At 40.0% G+C, this 21,948-nt stretch overlaps 3 protein-coding genes across 3 annotated transcripts in view; 1 reads left to right on the top strand and 2 right to left on the bottom strand.

Annotated features, from left to right (window-relative positions):
- Positions 1 to 10,205, bottom strand: part of LOC119728592 (speract receptor-like) — a 29,672-nt gene extending 19,467 nt beyond the window's left edge. The window contains exons 1-5 of the mRNA XM_038200887.1: positions 10,179 to 10,205; positions 9,278 to 9,346; positions 8,912 to 9,086; positions 7,349 to 7,447; positions 6,466 to 6,557 (exon numbers count right to left, since the gene is read on the bottom strand). Coding sequence (XP_038056815.1) covers positions 6,466 to 6,557; positions 7,349 to 7,447; positions 8,912 to 9,086; positions 9,278 to 9,346; positions 10,179 to 10,190 — 447 coding nt within the window. The 5' untranslated portion in view covers positions 10,191 to 10,205. The remainder of the gene's footprint in view (positions 1 to 6,465; positions 6,558 to 7,348; positions 7,448 to 8,911; positions 9,087 to 9,277; positions 9,347 to 10,178) is intronic.
- A 3,268-nt stretch (positions 10,206 to 13,473) lies between these two features.
- The window catches only part of LOC119728029 (speract receptor-like), a gene marked incomplete at its 5' end in the record, with an annotated part of 34,925 nt that continues 26,450 nt past the window's right edge, over positions 13,474 to 21,948 (bottom strand). The window contains one exon of the mRNA XM_038200110.1: positions 13,474 to 14,119. Within this exon, the coding sequence (XP_038056038.1) occupies positions 14,030 to 14,119 (90 nt within the window). The remainder of the gene's footprint in view (positions 14,120 to 21,948) is intronic.
- Positions 15,911 to 19,104, top strand: LOC119728585 (tripartite motif-containing protein 2-like). Its single transcript, XM_038200880.1, has 2 exons — positions 15,911 to 15,965; positions 16,910 to 19,104. The coding sequence occupies exon 2, from the start codon at positions 16,924 to 16,926 to the stop codon at positions 18,844 to 18,846; it is 1,923 nt and encodes a 640-aa protein (XP_038056808.1). The 5' UTR covers positions 15,911 to 15,965; positions 16,910 to 16,923; the 3' UTR covers positions 18,847 to 19,104.

The raw sequence follows: 21,948 nt of genomic DNA, 5'->3' as shown, positions 1-21,948 counted from the left end.
CTCAATTTCAATTCAAAGTTGCCGGTGTAGCATGAATTTAGGTTTTATGAAATTGGTGGTATTTCGCATGCTCATGCATAATTAGGAGAGGGACCGGTCACCTGAGAGGGTTTAACCAATAAAAGGGAAAAAGAGATTTTTATATAACACCGGGTCACATTTTGAATTGCGCCCAAAATCAGCATCCGGGACAAGTTTTCATTTAGCCGATTGCCGCAGAGCTAAACACTGAACTGACAAATGATAGCAATGGTGTGCGCGTGTGCGTCGAGCCAACACTTTTCACCAATTCACAGATTCGCCTTATTACAAACCAACTACTAATGGAAATTTCCAAAAATGTGTCATTTGACATATTTTTGAAAATGGCCTTCTTTTATCGTTGTCTTCACAATAACAACGTAATGTCAGAGAAAGAATAATTTCACAGGCTGTCCTACCAGTTGTACTAAGGGTTGCTTTTCTGTTTTTATTATGCCCCGCGGCGAAGCCGAAGGGGCATACTGTTTCTGCCTTGTCCTTCCGGGGGTTGGTGGGTGGGTGTGTGTGTGTGTGGGTGGGCTCTTGTATTGTATTACGATCGAGGACAGACAACAAAAGGAGCACAAAGGAGCCTTTGACCCTCGGACGACGGTGCCTATTGTTAAAACCAGTCCTCGATCGTATGGTTATGTGCTTAGTCTATGGAAAGTGTTATATTAGAGGGACAAAGGAAAACACAATAGTTGACCTCAGGCGTTTAGTAAAAAAAGACTGTGGGTGGGTGTGAGTTTGTGTTACATACCCTATGTGGACTTGTGAACAAAAGAGGTCCACATAATGCAGGTTGTGTTAACGTTATGTGGACTAAGCCGTGTCCACATAAGGTTTTGCCCTTTCTGGAAAACAGGTTTAGAGGCATTTTTGGGTTAGGTTTATCAGTAGCAGAATGAAGAGAAACACTATAGGGAATCATAGAAAAAAAATTGGGTTAAAAGAGTTTTCACAGTTTAAGTAAAGTTATTTTTTGTACCGAGTTTTCTTAACTACACGAAAACAAAGCAATGTCCACACAAGGTATGTAACGTAAGTCGGGGTGTTCCTGCATGGCATTACGCCTGAGGACAGACAACAAAAGGAGCACAAAGGGGCCATTGATCCTCGAAGGAAGGTGCCTATTGTCCTCGAACGCAGGTTTGTGTGCTTAGTCTATGGGAGAGTGTTATATTACAGGGACAAAGGAAAACACAAAGCCAATCCTCGGAAGCATAGCAAACAAGTCAGGTGTGTTTACAAACACAAATGCCCCGCAACCGTGACTGTTCCCATGACATAACACCACTCTTTTAACATCAACTTACATGTACCTTGGTCACATGGAACGTTCATTAATTGACAGCATTAGTGTCTTCTGTAGGTTTTATATGAATTAATCCCTAATCCCTATGATCTCAGAATAGATACAAGATTTCTATTGTTTTAGCCACTGTGACCTTGACCCTTGACCTTTCAGCCCCAAATGCAATAGGCTTCTTAGGACTGCCAAGGACAATCCACAAACCAAATTTGAAGTTCATATGTAAAGTATATCTCAAGTTATCACGCTGACAAAATTTCTATTGTTTCAGCCACTGTGACCTTGACCCTTGACCTTTCGGCCCCAAATGCAATAGGCTTCTTAGGATTACCAAGAACAACACACAAACCAAATTTGAAGTTCATATGTAAAGTATTTCTCAAGTTATCGCGGTGACAAAATTTCTTTTGTTTTAGCCACTGTGAACTTGACCCTTGACCTTTTGGTCCCAAATGCAATAGGCTTCTTAGGATTACCAAGAACAATCCACAAACCAAATTTGAAGTTCATATGTTAAGTATTTCTCAAGTTATCGCGCTGACAAGATTTCTATTGTTTTAGCCACTGTGAACTTGACCCTTGACCTTTTGGCCCCAAATGCAATAGGCTTCTTAGGATTACCAAGAACAATCCACAAACCAAATTTGAAGTTCATATGTTAAGTATTTCTCAAGTTATCGCGCTGACAAGATTTCTATTGTTTTAGCCACTGTGAACTTGACCCTTGACCTTTCGGCCCCAAATGCAATAGGCTTCTTAGGATTACCAAGAACAATCCACAAACCAAATTTGAAGTTCATATGTTAAGTATTTCTCAAGTTATCGCGCTGACAAGATTTCTATTGTTTTAGCCACTGTGAACTTGACCCTTGACCTTTCGGCCCCAAATGCAATAGGCTTCTTAGGATTACCAAGAACAATCCACAAACCAAATTTGAAGTTCATATGTTAAGTATTTCTCAAGTTATCGCGCTGACACGATTTATCCGGACACACACACACACCCACCCAGACTCACACCCACACACCCAGACTTGTTTCACATACCTAGTGTGGACTTTCCTTTCTTTTCGTGTAGTTAAGGAACACCAGTGGAAAAACTCATTTTTCTCAAACTGTGAAAACTCTTACACCCCAATTTTTTTTCAATGATTCCCTTTAGTGTTTCTCTTCATTCTGCTACAGATAAACCTAACCCAAAAATGCCTCTAAACCTGTTTTCCAGAAATGGGGAAACACTGTGTGGACGTGGGCAAGTCCACACTTCGTCGCTGCTACCTACATTATGTGGACGTCTTTTGTTCGGAAGTCCACACTGCGTATGTAAGACAAGCTCACCCACCCACCCACCCACCCACGGAAGGACAAGGCGGAAACAGTATGCCCCTTCGGCTTCGCCGCGGGGCATAAAAACGACTGCGTGTATCAATCAACGAGTAGCAGTTGCTGACAAGGGGAGAAAGGTCATCAGTGTCCACAACTTGGACGGATCGTTGATTGCAAGCATCTCAAATAACATGGTCGTAAATTTCTTGACAATAAGCAATTTCGGCTGTTTAGTCTTCACACACTACCAGGGCCAAAGTTTGCTGTGCGTTCACTTTAAAGGTAAAGAGATGTTCAGGGTCAAGACATTCGTGAATGGTGAAGCTGCTAAGCCAACTGGTGTCCTGTGTGATGATGATGAGACCATCTATGTTGCTGTTCATCCTGAAAATCAGGGAGACTGTGCAGTGCAGCGATACGATTCAAATGGTGCATATGTAGCAACAGTAGCTCAAGGGTTGTACAATCCATTAGGAATGGCATTCACCCCCACTGGCGATGTAGTTGTTGCTGACCGACACTCCGTTAAGATCTTTGAGCGGATGTGATTTGCCTGATTATGGCCCTCTGAAAAACTAACCGCTGTACTTGAACCGAGGCTAACCTACTGGGATGATTTGCCTTACAAGGCCCTGCAGAACATAACCAACGTTGTAGTTGAACCAGGGCTATAAGATCTGCTATATGCATTTCTGAAAATTTTAATATTTATCCAGATTGTAAAATGTGTTCGAAATTGCATTAACTGGTAATGTTGGTGTGTTTTAGTTAGCCTCCCTCAATGTATTTCAGCATGCGCGTTGGCCTACACCGCATTATGGGGGAGTTTTTCATTGTTAGGCAAATTATGACCAAGTTATGGGGACTTTCTGCTATCCCCACAGCGTTTTCGGTCCCCACAACTGTGTGAGTAGGCCTATGGTGTACTCTCCAATAATAGAGTCGGCAAGAGAAATCCAATCATAAACAGTGGAGAAAGAGACAAAGCGTTGAATGTTTCTTGAACCATTTAACAGTTTTTGCTGACAAACTATTTTGAGATTGAAGGGACCACGACTTCTTAACATTCAACATTCAATTCACAAAATTGAATTTACTACTGCAATGTTGTAAAATAAGATCATCACTGTACGTAATGTTATAATAATAAAAAAGTCCATAAGTTTTATGTTAGGTAATATGATATGTCTTAAATCTTAATGAAGCGTATTTTGCCAATCTTCACTTTTGTTATTATACATTGTATATGAAACACAATTGCACGTGACTATGTAAATATTCAATTCCAAGCTTTGTACATTTGGCATGTTTTGTTAATTCCTAGGATTGCAAAACTGACAAACTATATCACACAAATCATTTGTGCAATGTCCATTTTGTGCTTCCGTAGTAAATACGGATAGACTGCCTCATTGAACTCTAAACTTGAATCAATAGCGTTTGTATTGTTGGTACATGTCGCTGGTTTAGCGCATATATGTTCAGTGTACATGTAGGTACCGGTTGTGTACAGTGAGATTTTTGCCATTAGCTATCTTAAACCAAGTAAGCTTTCAAGCCAGACAGGGGAATATATTGCGATCGCGTATTCCTTCTGTGAGTCCAAGTTTGTTTGTACGTTGAACAATAGAGGACAATAGGGTCCCCAATTCCCGAGAGGTCCCCAATTTGGATTCGTGTACAAAACATATGGGATGTCTTCCTAAAAAGTACAAACACTTAGAGGGACAATAGGGGGTCCCTGATTGCAGGCAAATAAACACTTATCTGTGTGTGTGTGTTCCAGTATAACTGTATAAAGTTAATTCAGTCATCAATCTCAACCAAACTTGAAAGGTGGTCTGTGGAGAGAAAGCCGACGTAAAACAAAATCCTTTCCAATATGGATATTTACGAGGTCTCTCAGGAGCGCAGCTCCGATTCTTACTAACTGTATGTACATGTACACAAACTGACTGACATGTCGTTAGATTCAATAGATTGTAAATATCTGTGTTGGAAAGGATTTTTTAACGTCGGCCTTCTCTCCAAGGACTTACGGTGATATTGTGGGTTTTCAAGGAGACATTTTGTTTTCCTAAAAATGTGGGATAATCCTGTGTGTAAAGTTGAGTTTTGACTTATAGCTAGTGAATATTTTATATATGTTTTATGATTTAATTTCCTTCTTATGCTGTAAGCACACGTTTTTACAAAAATGCTTTAGTCGAGCAGTTCTTCGCTTGTTCTTCAAGTCGTTTGTCTGTGATTTGCTTGAAATATCTGGACCACCTGTTGGTTGTTTCAGTTGACGAAAACATATGTACATGAGCCTATAAACACTTCTTCACAGCCCAATATTTTCGGTACCATACACATGTACATCTGACTTGGATGATTGTCCTACATGACAGATGTCACTAAAACGATTGTCAAAACAGCATGCCGGGGGAATCACGCAAGTTTGACTTGCAGTATTTGTTTCTGTCAATCCGCTTTTTAAACTTTAGTTGTTCTCTTATTCTCCTAAAATTGTATCCAATTGTTTATTTTACTCCTTGGCAAATTCCTTTTTGTGTTTTTGTATTCGTTGTTTGATCCAGATTGAGTTTTCTTTTGAAGTATTTGAGAAAATTGTCTTTTATTCAAGGATTTAAAAAAAAAAAATTGGCATGTGAAGGATTTTTTTTATGAGACTAAATTAAATTTTTGAGAAATTAATTTTGTTTCCTTGATTTTTTCTTTTTTTGTCCAAGTTTCTAAACATAAATCACGGCCTAATCATTTGAACCAGGACTTTTTCTTAGTGAGCCATTTTTTGCCGTTACACACAGCCAAAAAGACAACACAACGACTTAAACACTATTCAAGGCTGACAAAGTTCTATGCACGTAGCACAAACATAGAAAGAGCAGTGTCTGCACATGTATATTACAGGTTTTGCATGTTGTGCATTTTGTTCCGACATGTTTCAAAGTTAGGTTCTAACATTTCATGAAGGGTTAATTTGGAAAAGTGCGAGGAAATTTTCAATCATTTTCAAACAGAAATTAAAGAACACTTTTATCAGATCTCGGTTAAATTAATCAGTCATCTCTCAAAAATAAGCAGAATGTTTGGGTGGGGCGTTATAAAAAAATATTGACTGCTTTCAACTTGAAGTGCAGTGAAACTGGCCTCCCTTGGATCATCTCAGGAGGCTAATTTTGCCACACCAACCAAAGTAGTCAATACTTGTATAATATCTTCAAGTTCGGGGATTCAAACAATTTTTGCTTGTCATTCGAGTAGCTCACCCGGATCAAGTCGGGTAAAGGCAGATGGGTTAGCCAAGAGAGCTGTACGTGCTAATGAGATGCTCAAATGCAGGCCATCATAAGCCTCACGTGACGTCCGTAGCCACGGCCGTAGCCACTGACAAAATGCCCTTTTCGAACTGAGTCTTATTTTTCAAATTTTCTGCTTTTCCATTAAACGAAATAAGTAGAAATGCCGGGCTGAAATTGTAGCCTCTAAAGTTGCAATGAGATCAATAAATAATTATGTTTAGGCTTCAAATAAAGTTGATTTTTGGGTCCACTTGATCCTTTCCACTGTCCGACCGCCATATTAGTCCATTTTGTGGAATTGACCAGCGCATGCGTGTGACGTATTTCCACCACTGACTCCGCTCCACGAGCAGGGTCTGTGGTGGCTGACCCGGGTGAGCCCCGAGAATGACGTCAGAGCTAATCGAACGGCACGGAGCTGACCCAAGTTAACCTGGGTGAGCTAATTAAATACACCCTTTGAAAGGATCTACGCAATGAAAATAACTGCCGTACCTTCATGGCAACGAGTCCTCTCTCTACTAGATTGTATCCTCCAAGTTCTTCCAGTACCTGTCTGCATTCAGGACTCACATGAATCTTGAGCGCTGTGAGATTGTAGGGGTGAGGGCAAAAACATTACTCAAAAGCGAAATGCAGAAGAAAATCAATTACGCTAAGAAAATCAAATAAAAGATTTTGCTAAGGAAATGTTAAAAAATCTTGAAAACTTTCGGTGAATAATTGAAGTTTGGTAATACATAGCAGTGGCGTAGCTAGGATTTTTTTAGTGGGGGGCACAGGGGGGCATCAGAATATCATATGGGGCACATATCACAAACTTTCTATTGCAGTTCTTCTCAGTTGGGCCCCATAATGCCTCACTATATGCATTGACATAAGAAATTGTAATCAGTAAACCTTTGGCTAACTGAAAAATACAAATTACAACAAAAATTTTTGGTTGGGGAAGGAAAAGGGGCATTATCAGTATTTTGGTGCAGGGCACCTGGGGGGAACGGAAAATGAAGGGGGGGGGGGGCCCACTTGCCAGTTTATACTTCATGCTTAATTACGGTTAAAAAACTTGGTTTTGTTGACACTGTACACTTTTTCTACAAAAGGGCTCGCTCAATGACCGCCATCTCTGTAGGAGAATGACAACTGCATATTGTACGCAATCAAGCATGCATTACACAGTGTTGAACAAATTCCAAACACGTGCGCTTGTTGCTTGAAATGTGTTAAAAATGCGATGCAGCTGATGCGCGTTATACAAGTTGACGCTCAAAATGCCGATGCACGTGGAAAGTCTGTAGGAAGTGACGTCATTTGCACGAGACCTATTAATATATGACAACATAATTTGAGCTGTCTGGTGTTACAAGATTCTACTTACCGAGTCCGTTAGACTCCATACGAGAGGCTGTGTTGACTGTGTCACCAAAGAGGCAATACCGAGGCATGGTCAGGCCAACTACACCCGCCACACAAGATCCTTGAAAAAAGTCCAACAATGAAGAAATTATCATACATACACAACATTTTCAAGCACAAATAGCGTGAGCAGAGCTTGAAGTTGTGATTCACTTATGACCGGACTTGTGAGGTACTTGTGACTGGACTAATGGTGTACTTGTGTCTGGACTTGTGATGTACTTGTGACTGGACTTGTGATGTACTTGTGACTGGACTTGTGATGTACTTGTGACTGGACTTGTGATGTACTTGTGTGACTGGACTTGTGATGTACTTGTGACTGGACTTGTGATGTACTTGTGACTGGACTTGTGATGTACTTGTGACTGGACTTGTGATGTACTTGTGACTAGACTTGTGATGTACTTGTGACTGGACTTGTGATGTACTTGTGACTGGACTTGTGATGTATTTGTGATTTAACTTGTGATGTACTTGTGACTGGACTTGTGATGTACTTGTGACTGGACTTGTGATGTACTTGTGACTGGACTTGTGATGTACTTGTGACTGGACTTGTGATGTACTTGTGTGACTGGACTTGCGATGTACTTGTGACTGGACTTGTGATGTACTTGTGTGACTGGACTTGTGATGTACTTGTGACTGGACTTGTGATGTACTTGTGATGTACTTGTGATGTACTTGTGACTGGACTTGTGATGTACTTGTGACTGGACTTGTGATGTACTTGTGACTGGACTTGTGATGTACTTGTGACTGGACTTGTGATGTACTTGTGACTGGACTTGTGATGTACTTGTGACTAGACTTGTGATGTACTTGTGACTGGACTTGTGATGTATTTGTGATTTAACTTGTGATGTACTTGTGACTGGACTTGTGATGTACTTGTGACTGGACTTGTGATGTACTTGTGACTGGACTTGTGATGTACTTGTGACTGGACTTGTGATGTACTTGTGACTAGACTTGTGATGTACTTGTGACTGGACTTGTGATGTACTTGTGACTAGACTTGTGATGTACTTGTGACTGGACTTGTGATGTACTTGTGACTGGACTTGTGATGTACTTGTGTGACTGGACTTGTGATGTACTTGTGACTGGACTTGTGATGTACTTGTGACTGGACTTGTGATGTACTTGTGACTGGACTTGTGATGTACTTGTGACTGGACTTGTGATGTACTTGTGACTGGACTTGTGACTGGACTTGTGATGTACTTGTGACTGGACTTGTGATGTTCTTGTGACTGGACTTGTGATGTATTTGTGATTTAACTTGTGATGTACTTGTGACTGGACTTGTGATGTACTTGTGACTGGACTTGTGATGTACTTGTGACTGGACTTGTGATGTACTTGTGACTGGACTTGTCATGTACTTGTGACTAGACTTGTGATGTACTTGTGACTGGACTTGTGATGCACTTGTGACTAGACTTGTGACGTACTTGTGACTGGACTTGTGATGATCCATCATGAGTACCTCGACCACAAGCACAGACAACGATCTTACCTGAGTGAATACCGATTCGGAGTTTGAGTTTCTCCTCTTGTTTGTGCGGCACGATGAAACTACTAACGCCCTCCAGGAGATGCCATGCAGTGGAGGCGATCATACCGGCATGACGGTTGCCATTACGGAGCGGTAGGCCGGAGACCAGCATGTAGGCATCACCGATGGTTTCAACCTGAACAAGACGTTGTCATTCATTATTGGTTAATTTTGCTTTCAGATATAATAGAAAACATGTTTACATCTTTTTTTTGTCATAATGTAACTTGGAACTATTAGCTAATAGCACATTTTAACATCCTGTGATTTAAATTTTTTTGCAAGTTTGGTTTTAAAACAATCTGCTGGGTTATATGGAATATTTACCTTGTAGACGTCATAGTTGGAAATGATGGCGTCGAACAGCGTGTACAAGGCATTCAACAAGTTAACGACCTGGCAAGTTGAGAACAAGACGTTAATGGTGAAAATGCGGGGATAGGTTTGGTTTGCAGTAATTTGAGATGACAATTTGAAAAAATTTGAATACACTAAGCCGCTTTTCAATTTTGTATTTGTATATTGGTACCTATAAAACTATACATGCAACTATATTTATGCGATGAATGATGAAAAGGCGTATATGAAAAGGTGGTTTAAGAATAAATTTAGACCTTTAAGTCAAACCATTGACGAAATTGCCACACAATTGAAGCCCCAAATCTAACTGAAGAAATCTCATGCATCTCATACATGTACTTGGCCTTAAAGCTACAGTCCATCATTTGCAGCTATCCAAAAAGTAACTGATGTAATTATTGTTGAAAAACATACTCAGTTGAAAGATAGTAAGGGGACTAAACTCCCTGTGAAATTCTTCTTTCTGGCAAGCTGTCATTTTTAAGAAATCAACAAAAGACGACCTTTCCAACGGTGTGTCTAAAGAGGCACCGTTGGAAATTTCCGTTAGTAGTTCGTTTTTTTATGCGGCAAAGTGCGCGCAAGCGTTGACACAACGCACACACGCGCGCGCGCGGTTGCTACACGACATCGTGTAGCAGCTGCAATCGGCTCAGTGAGAAGGTGTCTCAGACACTGCATTCAGGCCCAATTGAAAACATGATTCAGCAATTTTTCATTTGAAATTGAGATCCTAGAATGCTGTTTTTCTCGGAATATACAGCTGAAGCTGAGCTGAAAGTTAGTTGTTAGCACCCTTCTTAAGATTTTGAGCACGTTTGTTGCTTCAAACGAACAAAATGCACAAATTATAAATGATGGACTGTACCTTTAAGTGCATGCTTAGCCAGGCCCGATCATAAACCTATGGACTCCGTTCACGAACCCAGAGGGCGCTTTTTGACAACTTTCGAGAGCCCTAGTTGGAGAGACGCATCACGTGCATATGGCGTGAAATACGCAAGATTAATTGTTTTGCGGATTTGCACCAACCCGTAGCTTCTTCACGTGAACGTCAGCTGCAATGCGTTCGAATGTAAAAATAATAGTGTAAATAATAATAAAAGCTTCTATATAACGCTTTATACTAAAAGCTCTTTACAATTATTACCCCTGTTCATCAGAATCCCCCTCAAAAAATTTTCTCGCGACCCGAGCTGTTATGACTTTTAGCCTCGAGCCTTGCGCATCTTTTGATACCAAAAAACATAAATATCGGACCACAGGTTGCCGCGCAGCAAAAAATTTTCCAGCGCTATGCGCCATGCAAATTGAATTTTCCCGTATCAACGTGTACACAGAGTAGAATTGCCATTTGTACATATGAATAATTAATTAGCCTTAATTCCAAAACCTTTTGACCTATAGACATGAAATTTCTTGGGTATGTTTATGAAGAGTTGCTCTATGCATGTACTGAGTTTCAAAATTTTTCGTCACTCGATGGCCGAGATTTTTTTGGGGGGGGAGGAATCTGCCCCCCCCCCCCTTGAAATATGGTCAAAATAACCCGGCCCTTTTAGGGTTAAACATGACGTAACAATTGAAAAGGATGGCAGTGCGCGCGTGGTGGTCTAGGCTATAAATACTGCCGCATTTGCCTCAGAAATGTTGCTTTTTTGCAGCTTTTTCGAGAACCACTCATCCAAACAAATTCAAGCTTGGCACTGCACACTCTGGAGTCCTGAGCAATACACCCACCGATTTCCAACTTCATACGGTGCCCGGTTCTGAAGATTAATCAAAATACAGACAGACAGAGATTTCCGGAATTATAGTTAGATATACAACATTTTGCTTTTGCTGTAATTTTCAGAAATGGATGGATTGTGGAGTTAGTATTTTTCTAGCAAATATTGTTCCACTGAACTGTTTAAAGCTTTGTGTTCATAGATGCTGGGGGGAGAAAACAAGAAAAAATGCTGTTCTTGTAGTCTGGTTCCCTGACCCTACTTTATATGAACGGACCAATTTATAGATGTCAAGGAATTTTCAGGTCAGGGAACCAGACTAGCTGGCTTGTGGACTAACTAAATTTGGTGAATTAGGGTTAGTATTTTTTTTTTTTAAAGTCGACCATCGTTGGAAATGGATTCAAAAATTCCACTTTTCTTAAGAATAACATCACACCTAAATGGTTTCATAGGATGCTTGAGAGAATATTATTCACTTACAGTCAAGTTAGGTATTTCATAATAATTTGGCAGTTTTGCTTTTGGATGTTTGCAAAATGTTGTATACTACGTCTAATAATTTAATTTCATCAAGCTATAGCTAGTTTGTATATTTTCTTTGACTTACGTATCTGCCAGTTCCGAAGAATGGAGCGAGTTGAACAGTATTCTTGACGTTCCATGCCCAGTCCTTGTACACATAGGTGTTCTTGCCGGGTCTCAGAGGTTAAGATCATGACCGCCTCGTAAGCCTTAGTGGCCTTCTCGTCTTCATAGGTACCCCAGCCGAGAACTATGACAAACAAAAACCCACAAGGACAAAATACAACAACCGTACAATAAATAACGGCAGTACTGGTGTAGTTTAGAACTACAAGAGTTCGAAGTTTTGGCGATCGTGTAGCTTGAGAAACTCTAGCTTGGGAAACCCCCTAGCTGGAGTAACTCCAGCTCCAATGCTCATCAGGAATTCAACATAGAGCTGGAGCTAAAACTATGTTGTAGATACTAGATTCTAAGAGGCTTTAACAAACGGGACTCTCTGTATCTGTATCACGATAGTTGGGAAACTAGAGGAAAAAGGACCATTTTTGTGATGCAGATACAGAGAGTCCCGCTTCTATAGGTATACATGCTTGAATCGCCATCTGTACCTCTTGGGCGACTATTAATCCCTGATATCATTTTAAAAGCTTATCTGTCCAGAAATCAAATTGGAATGCGTTCTAGGGTCCTTCAGGCATATTTCCAGCAAATTTGAAGCAATTTCATTTTTTTGGCGAAAATTTTAAAAATACCCAAAAAACAGAAGGGGTTAGCCTTACCTTTTTAATGAAATTTGGTCAAATAATGACTTTTCTCCAAACTATGCAGACATTCTTTTCAAGGTAAGAAGAGCATCAATCAACATTCAAACACCCAATATTTTAACACTTTTGGGTAAAAATCATAGATTTTGAAGAAAAGCAACAACATTTTTGACTGATTTCACCTCCAACTTTTGTCAAAATATTCTTTTTAAAAGCTTATCTGTCCAGAAATCGAATGGGAGTGTGTTTTAGGTTCCTTTAGGCATCGTTCCAGCAAATTTGAAGCAATTTCATTGTTTTTTGGGCCCAAATTGAAAAAAAAACAGCAAGGGGTTAGCCTTACCTTTTTAATGAAATTTGGTCAAATAATGACTTTTCTCCAAACTATGCAGAAATTCTTTTAAAGGTAAGCGGAGCATCAATTAACATTCAAACACCCAATAATTATATTAAAGATTTTGGGCAAAAATCATCAATTTTTGGAAAAAACCATAACATTTTTGACTGATTTCACTGCAAACTTTGTCAAAGTATCCTTTTTAAAAGCTGATCTTCATAGAAATCGAATTGGAATCTTGGAACTCCGAATGTGAATAAACAAAAACAAAACAACCAAATGGCTTCGTAAAAGGATGCTGTGCATGTTAATCTTGCAAATCGAGGACGAACACATGCAATATCATCGATGCATCGAGGACAGAAACCAAATCGAGGACTCCTCGGTTTGTTGGAAAACGTGTACAAAACCAATGAGAGCTGTTGCGAAAAAAGTTCAGGTATAAACAAAGGAAAAGTGAAGAGGATCAATAGAAAATCCTCCATTTACACCAGTGTCTGATTGGGTTTTAATTGTTTGCTGTATACATTCTCACATGTTACACATCTTACTTCTATGCCAATTTATAAAAATCTGTGTGTCCAAAATTGCTAAAGCTTTATTTGGAAAAGTGAATAATACCCGAGTCCACACATTCTACTATTTGCGTTTTGCAGCTGCATGCCTCATATTGCATTAGTTAACAAGGGTACATTTAAAGTTCGTTTCTAGCCACGTTTTTTTTGTATAATAACAACGCTGATTTTGTTCTTATAAATACCATGACAATATAAATGTCATCTTTGTTACAAATTTATAAAAGCCTTGCTTCTTCTTTCAACTTTGGATTCTTGAACTAGATTATAGTTTACATAGTAATATTCGATGTTGTATACATTTCTTTTCTTTTTTGAAGTTTGAATACAAGTTAATACCAAAGTAGCGACTCTCAACAGTTTGAAATCAAAGTGTGTTTAATTGATGAAAACATTTTTTAGATTGTTTGATGTCATTTTTGTTAGAACTTCGAGGCCTACATGGTAATAGATGATAACGCGACTTCAAAATACTTCAGTCTTTGTAAATAAGTGACTTGATCAAAGTTATATTGTACAAGTGCAATTAAACCTTTTTTCTTAAAGTTGCTAAATGAAAGCTGCTCTCGTGAACAACAAAACTGTTGGTGAACACAAAACTGTGTGCTAATTTGAATTTGTTGTTAGCTTTTTCAAATAGACCTACACACACTGTGGTATGATTTCTGGCTCAGATTGATAGCTGGTTATGGTTTTTGCCTCTTTACAAATAATTGCTGATCTAAATGCTATTTAGTGGACTTTGTAACTTCCGTTGCAGATGATGTTGGGATAATGCTAGATGTTTACAAGTTTTGTTTGGGTGGTTTGATTCGGTCAATCTTGTAGCTTGGATCCTGTCCCTCAAGCCAGTACGTCAGGATTTCACCTTTGCCCTGAACAAAAATAGAAAGGCACAGGTTAGAGAATGATTGAAACAGTTATCTCTTGTTTCCTTTGAAATATGATGGAATTGAGAGTTTGCATCAGTGAAAACTAAAGGTAGGGTAGATCATTTGTCATTTGTGCATTTTTGTTTGTTTGAAGCAACAAAAGTGCTCAATATCTCAAGACGGTTACGTAACAACTTGATGAAGATTTAGCTCTGTGAATGCCGTGTATTCAGCAGAAACAGTATTCTAGGGTCTTGATTTCAATTCAAAAGTTGCCGAGTCATACTTTGAATTGTGCCAAAATCAGCATCTGACACACGTTCTCATTCAGTTGATTGCAGCTACAGTACCCAATGTCACGCACTGAACCAATGAATGATATGTATGCGTGCATGTGTTTGTCGTGTCAACGCTTGTGCACACCCATTCACAGATTCACCCAATTACAAACCAACTACTAATGAAAACTAAAGGTAGGGTAGATCATCGGTTGCGTAACAACTTGATGAAGATTTAGCTCTGTGAATGCTGTGTATTCAGCGGAAACAGTATTCTAGGGTCTCGGTTTCAATTCAAAAGATGCCGAGTCGTACTTTGAATTGTGCCGGAAATCAGCATCCGAGACACCTTCTCATACAGCTGATTGCAGCTACCCAATGTCACGCACTGAACCAATGAATGATATGTATGCGCACGTAGGTGTGTTCGTCGTGTCAACGCTTGCGCGCACCCATTCAAAGATTCGCCCAATTACAAACCAACTACTAATGGAAATTTCCAAAAATGTGTCACTTGACGTATCTTTGGAAATGGCCTTCTTTTATTGTGTTCTTTACAATAACAGCATGTAATGCCATAAAGAATAATTTAACAGGCAGTCCGACCAGCTGTACTAAGGGTGCTTTTTTATTTTAATTTTTGCTGTAATGTTCCTACTTGGGTCTCGATCATTTTGTGGCTAAACTCTGATGTTCTTTAAATAATGGGCTCTTCATGTGTCAGAGATGCCACCAATATATCAATAAAAAGCCTGAAACACTACTAAAAACCTGAAACTACCCTTACCCCCTTTCACAAGTGTGTTTTCTGGATGTTTCAGACCAAATCCAGCACTTTCAATTTGTCACATTATAAAAAAGACCCTGATTTCAGGTTAAAACCTAAAAAAGTGGCATCTCTGTTGTGTCCAGGATTTAAGCCAAGCCACCTTACCCATACCTATTGTTTCTACTACAACCAGTAACAGTCGCTCCAATAGTACGCACGCCAGAAACGTTGGGTATATATTTCCTGATTTTTAGCTTTATATCACATTAACACATCCTCGTTTTCAGTTCTTATTTTTAACCCTCCTTTTTCCATTTTCATAACTTTCAAAGTATAAAATAGTATTTGTAGGCATCTTAACATGTATCCATGCATCAGGAGTTATAAAAACACATGCAGTGGTGATATTTGTGCAATGTCCGTTTTGTGCTTCCGTAGACAGAGTGAGGTTGCCTGTTTGAACTGTGAACTTGAATCAATAGCATTTTCAGTGCTTGTTTGTATGTTCGTATGTGGGCCTATATTGAACTTGAATAAAGACCATGATCGTAGTGCTGCTTTGTTATGGTACTGTGTGAGACAAATAGCGACTGGTTTGTCTTGTGTTGGGTAAAGGAATTTAGCTGTTGTTGCACCATTCATTGCATGAGGATAAAGTATAGGCCTGACATGTACACATTATAAGCCTAAGGCATATAACTTACAAGTTGATGGTAGTTTTGCCATACTTTTTTTTTACATTTGGCAAAGTATTATGTTTGTGGTGGAAAACTTCAGCTAACTGTTGATCCAGTTGAAGTAGGTGAGTTCATTACATACAGCATTTTTGCTGGATTTTGCACGAGTCTTTTCTTTTCGTGCATTCGCTTTGTTTTTGAACATGTTAAATATAGCCTATAGGCCTACCAGGAAAATTATGCATGAGATTTGAAGGAACGTTTAGCATTTCAGTCAATGTGATGAGTGAGTAGGTGGTGTTCCTTCCCACCAATGTTTGAAATAAACGTGAGGCTTTTTAGAGAAAAACATATTGAATTCTCTTTTCTGAATCGAAGTCTGAAATCTAAGTCTATATCTAAGGTCATGTTTTACATTAGGGCCTATACTCCCATTTTATTATTTCCAACCCCCAATGAGTAAGCATGCAGTCAATATATAAAAATGAATCTCCTGTTACATTGAGATTTCCAGGCTGGTACGGTGTGCAGTAAAAGAAATGGGGGCAAAGGGGTGTGCACTTACGGGCAGTAAAGGAACCTGGTACACTATTGAAAAAAATACGGGTACCCAGGTACCCGTTAAAGAAACCCAAGCCAAACATTCATATCTGGGAAGTTGCTGTTCAGATTGTTCATAAAGGTCTGCATGATAATACTACCACATCGGTGCAGCAATATGGCTAGATAGGGTGTATACAGTGAGCTCTTTAGCTATGTGGTGAAAACTGCAACTTTCGCAAGCATCATAATTCATAAAATATAAAATTAGTTTTGGTTTTCCATGAATCCTGTTCTTTATTTTGAAATGTTCCCACTGACAGTCAAAACACTATTTCATTGACTGAAAAGTTACCAAGTAATTTGCAAAGTTGGTTATAGGTACTCGATTCCATAATCTGGAACTGGTTCCTGACATTAACGGTCGGGTACTCGGGTACCCGGCTCCGATGCACAGCTCTATGGGGCAATCACCTGTTTGTTATAATTTTGAACTTTTTCAGACACGTGTTTGTTCTGTTTTGATTAGGTCACATCTGAAATATGGCGGAGGCTGCAGCCAAAACTGTCTTGGACAAGATCAGCCAGGGGCATCTAGAATGTCCGATCTGTTGCTGTCTTTTCAAGGATCCCAAGATGCTGGACTGTCTGCACAGCTTCTGCTTGAAGTGTCTGGAAGAGATGATGAGCAAACAGAAGCCAGACACGGAGAAGATAACATGTCCAGTCTGCAGGAAAGAGACGCAAGTTCCGGATGGAGGATTGCATAGTCTATCTTCATCTTTCTTTCTTAGTTCTCTTGTCGATGAGGTCAAACAACAGGAGGCGGTATTAGGAGAAGCATCGATACCTACCGCCACATGTGACTGTGGAAAAGGCAAGGAGGCCACTTGGAGGTGTCTTGATTGTAGTGATAACTTCTGCCAAGAATGCTGGAAAGTCCATGGGAGGTTCAAGTACACCAAAGACCATCAAATCATTTCACTGGGATATTGGCAGGAATCAAAGATGCCACCAGCAGAACATAGCAAACCCATCACCCGAATGTGTACGATCCACACTGACCATCCTCTGTGTTTCTACTGTGACACCTGCGACACCTTGATCTGCTCAATGTGTGTCGCATTAGATCATCGGTCAGCAGAGCACAATTTCCTAAAGATTGATGACCTGATCAGGTCCTTCCGCAGTGAGGTCGACAACATACTGCAGAAGTTCGAGAAGAGCAGGCAGCACTTCAAATCTACTGAAAAGTCAATCGAACATGCACGAAATAGATTGCAAAAGAAACTGGCTCAGGCTCATAGTGATATTGATGCAAAAGCGGAGGCAGAGATCACTAAAATCAGAAACAAAGCAAAGCTTCTCACCGACAAGGTCAACGAAATCGGTCAGGAGAGAGACAGTGAGTACGAAAAGGTGCTCACGAACAACCGTGAACAGATGGAACGCGCAGATCACACCATCGCGGCCGTAAATGACTTGATGAGTCAAGCCGATGATTTAGAGCTTTTGGAGCTCAAGCCGAAGGTGATGCACAACTTGGAATTCCAGAAGGAGCTCAAGTGTGAACTGACGAATCATGGTCCGTCATTCATTTGTGTCAGATGTCACGATGTTGTGAGTGATGCAGAGCTTGGGGAGGTCTGCGTCAGCGAGAAATGGCAGTTAAAGGAAGAGTTCGGCAAAGAAGGTACCGGTGATGGGGAATTCGACTGGGCCAGGGCTGTTGCATGTTTCACTAACAGGGACATCGTAGTAACTGACAGAGGTTTGGAACGGTTATCATTGTTTAGCTCAACTGGGAGGTATAAAACATCGGTTGCTAAAGGAGATGCTAGGCATCAGTTGGAAGCTCCTTTTGGTGTTGCCGTTACCCATGATGATCTGCTCTTTGTTACAGACAAAAAGAAAGTGAAGGTTTTTGACAATGAGCTCCACTTTGTTCGCGAGTTTACACCTTCGGTTGACGATGCCGATGGGCGATCAAAGAGTAACCTCCGTGCTGTTGCTGTTGACAGTCAACGAGTAGCAGTCGCTGACAAGGGGAGAAAGGTCATCAGTGTCCACAACCTGGACGGATCGTTGATTGCAAGCATCTCAAATAACATGGCTGACCAAGACTTGGCAATAAGCAATTTTGGCTGTTTAGTCTTCACAAACTATGAGGGCCAAAGTTTGCTGTGCGTTAACTTTAAAGGTAAAGAGATGTTCAGTGTCAAGACATTTGTGAATGGAGAAGCCGCAAAGCCAACTGGTGTCCTGTGCGATGATGATGAGACCATCTATGTTGTTGTTCATTACAGAGCTAGGGGCAGCTGTGAAGTGCAGCGTTACAATTCAAATGGTGCATTCGTAGCAACAGTTGCTGAAGGGTTGTACAATCCGTTAGGAATGGCATTCACACCTGCTGGCGACATAGTTGTCGCTGACCGACACTCCGTTAAGATCTTTGAGCGGATGTGATTTGCCTGATCATGGCCCTCTGAAAAACTAACCGCTGTACTTGAACCGGGGCTAACCTTTATCCAATGATTTGCCTTACACATTACACAAAGTACGCACGGGGTAGGCGACAAACTTTAATGAGCTATGATATCATCACTTCATTTACATACAACCAATTACAGGGCCCAGTGGTTTGGGAAGTAATAAACAATCATTCAGTGATCACGCGGCGACCTGATTTAACCGCGTGCATACGCAGTAAACAAATGACATATTAGCCAATCGGCATGCAGTACTGTGCGAGAAGAGCTAGCTAGCACACACGAGCATGCTGGGCACACACAATCCAAAATTGGGTCGATTATACAGTCGATCAACCCTTCAGATTGATTAATGGTTTATGAATATGGCATAGGTACATACAGTAAATCTATGTGAATTTCATTCAACTTTGGTTGAGTATTCACTAGAGTTGCCATCAACTAGCTGTGCAGTTACTTTATGAATAAGCTTCTTGAGTGACAGGTAAATAGACCGCCCCGGAGGCCATCTGGCTGAGCGATTCGGCCGCCTCAAAAGCATGTATTGTTAATGGATGTTGGACAGAGTCAGTGTGCCGAAGTGCAAAAAGTTGTTGCTTTTTTAGTTTGATGGGTACATACATAAAATGTTTCCACAATCGGAAATATTTGGTTTCTACAGCAAGCAGACATACCAAATTTACATGGTGTACAGATATTATGTTAACATTACCTGTTGTAGTTGAACCAGGGCTATTTAGATCTGCTACATTCCTGAAATTATAATATTTACCCAGAATGTAAAGCCCGTTCGAAATTGAATTAACTGGTAACGTTGGTGTGTTATCAGTTAATCTCCCTCAATGCATTTCGGCATGTGCGTTGGCCTCATAGAGCTATATTAAATTACTAGAGGGCTAACTCGTCATTTTGCATGCGGAGCCGTCCTGGGCACAGACATTTTGAATTCATGTGCTTGTTTGTAGAACATAATGAAATTAGATAGATTGAATTTTGTTCCCTACATGCAACGGGCAAGTAGAACATACGTAAACAACTTAAGCACGTCATGACAGTTAAAACAACGTCACAGCAAAAAGCATCTGTAGCTATTACGCGGACGCGTTGCACTGTTTGCGTAGAGCAAAATGACTAGCTCATTTGCTGATCATGCGTGCATGGGCGTCGCCAGGAATTTTTCTAGAGGGGGGCAAAACATATTTTTTCCAAAAAATTGTTGTATTTCTCTCGAGTTATCAGTTTTAGAGGGGGCAGGGACATTTTGCCCCCCCCCCCAACTCATTAAATTTACACCACTATGACTTCGCACCTCTTTTTCTTTTCTTTTTCTCTCTTTTTTTCTTCCTTTTTGTGTGTGTGTGTGCTTTTCCAGGCTTGCACCTCCCCTGCCCCCCCCCCCCCGACGCCCATGCATGCGTGTCCGTTTTGGGCGTATTGGCTTTGATAACGCACCGGCATGGAATACAAATGCAGATAATTATGCAATTAGCCGTACAAAAGCCGTACAAAATTTCTAGGTCTCCATAGGTTTGTGCACAAACATGGATGCGCCCAGCAGGCATTACTTTGTACACGAAGTTAGCGCTCTAGTTATTTAATATAGCTCTATGGTTGGCCTACACAACGTTATGGGAAAGTTTTTATTGTTAGGGAAATTAGGAGCGAGTTGTGTGGACTTTCTGCTGTCCCCACAGCGTTTTCGGTCCCACAAATGTGTGAGTAGGCCTATGGTGTACTCTCCAGCAATACAGTCAGAAAGAGAAATCGTGGAAGAAATCATGGATAATAAGTTGAGAAAAAGAAGAGGGTTGAATGTTTCTTGAGCAGTATAACACTTTTTTATAAAAAAAATCTATTTGAAGATTGAAGGGACTGTAACTTCTAAAATTCGGCATTCAATTCACAAAATTGAATTTACAACTGTAACGTTGTAAATATGGTCATCACTGTTTGTAATGTTATAATAATAAATAAAAGTCCATAAGTTTTATATTAGGTAATATCAAATGTCTTAAATCTTAATGAATCAAATTTTGCCAATTTTCATTTTGCAAAAGTACACTGTATATGAAACATAATAGCACGTGTAAATATTCACTTCAAAGCTTTGCACATTTTGCAAAGTTTCGTTAATTCCTTGGATCACAAAACTGTCGACCTATCACACCAATCATTTGTGCAATGTCCATTATGTGCTTCAGTAGTAAACATGGACAGACTGCCTCATTGAACTCTAAACTTGAATCAATAGCATTTGTATTGTTTGAACTGGAATGTGTACATGACGTTGGCTTATAGCCTACGTAATGATATGTACATAAAAGTGTACATGTACGTACCAGTCGTGTACAGTGAGATTAAAATAGCAACTGGTTTTTCCCATGATGATTATTGCCATTACTATCTTTAAACCAAGTATGCATAAAATATAATTTTGTCAGTTACTTTTTGGATAGCTGCAAATGATCTACTCTTCCTTTAATTACATTTGACAAGCAAGTTCCTGGTCTTGTTCAGGAGTTTACCTATTACCTTCATCAGCCGGTCAGTATAGAGTACCAAAGTCTGACGTCAGCTGAATTTGTTCTGATTCATGCGCTGGTTTGTGCGCTGATGTCTCCACACACTTTAGCTATGCGCGAGACCCAGAATACGCGGCACACTTCGGTACTATATGCTCTTTGAGGTATGGTGGACCCAACTTGAGGGCGCTAACCTAGTTAGTCTTGGTAAACGCTTTTGTATTTACCCAAATTTTACCAAGACCGTAAAGCATCCACCTGATGTGTCCGTCTTGTCTCAATAAGGCTAATATTGTCTACACATGTTTTTTAAATCTATATGCAGATTGAAGGTGCTCAATGTTAATGGACCTAAGGTTTCAAAATTTCAAATGTTTTTATATCTCACCCACAGATTCTATCTCTGGCATTCACTATTATTACTGTCTTGCCACGTGCACATGTGGCACGGCCAAGTTGTACTTGTGATTTTTCATAGTGTATTAAATAGGAGTAGCCCCCCTTAGAAAAGAAAATCATTTTAGTCGAAGTTTAGATTCCCCCCCCCCCCCTTTCTT

This window comes from Patiria miniata, unplaced genomic scaffold, assembly GCF_015706575.1.
Source record: "Patiria miniata isolate m_02_andy unplaced genomic scaffold, ASM1570657v1 HiC_scaffold_20, whole genome shotgun sequence".
In the NCBI taxonomy this organism is placed as follows: Eukaryota; Metazoa; Echinodermata; class Asteroidea; order Valvatida; family Asterinidae; genus Patiria; species Patiria miniata.
This window is presented reverse-complemented; position numbering and strand designations above follow the sequence as displayed.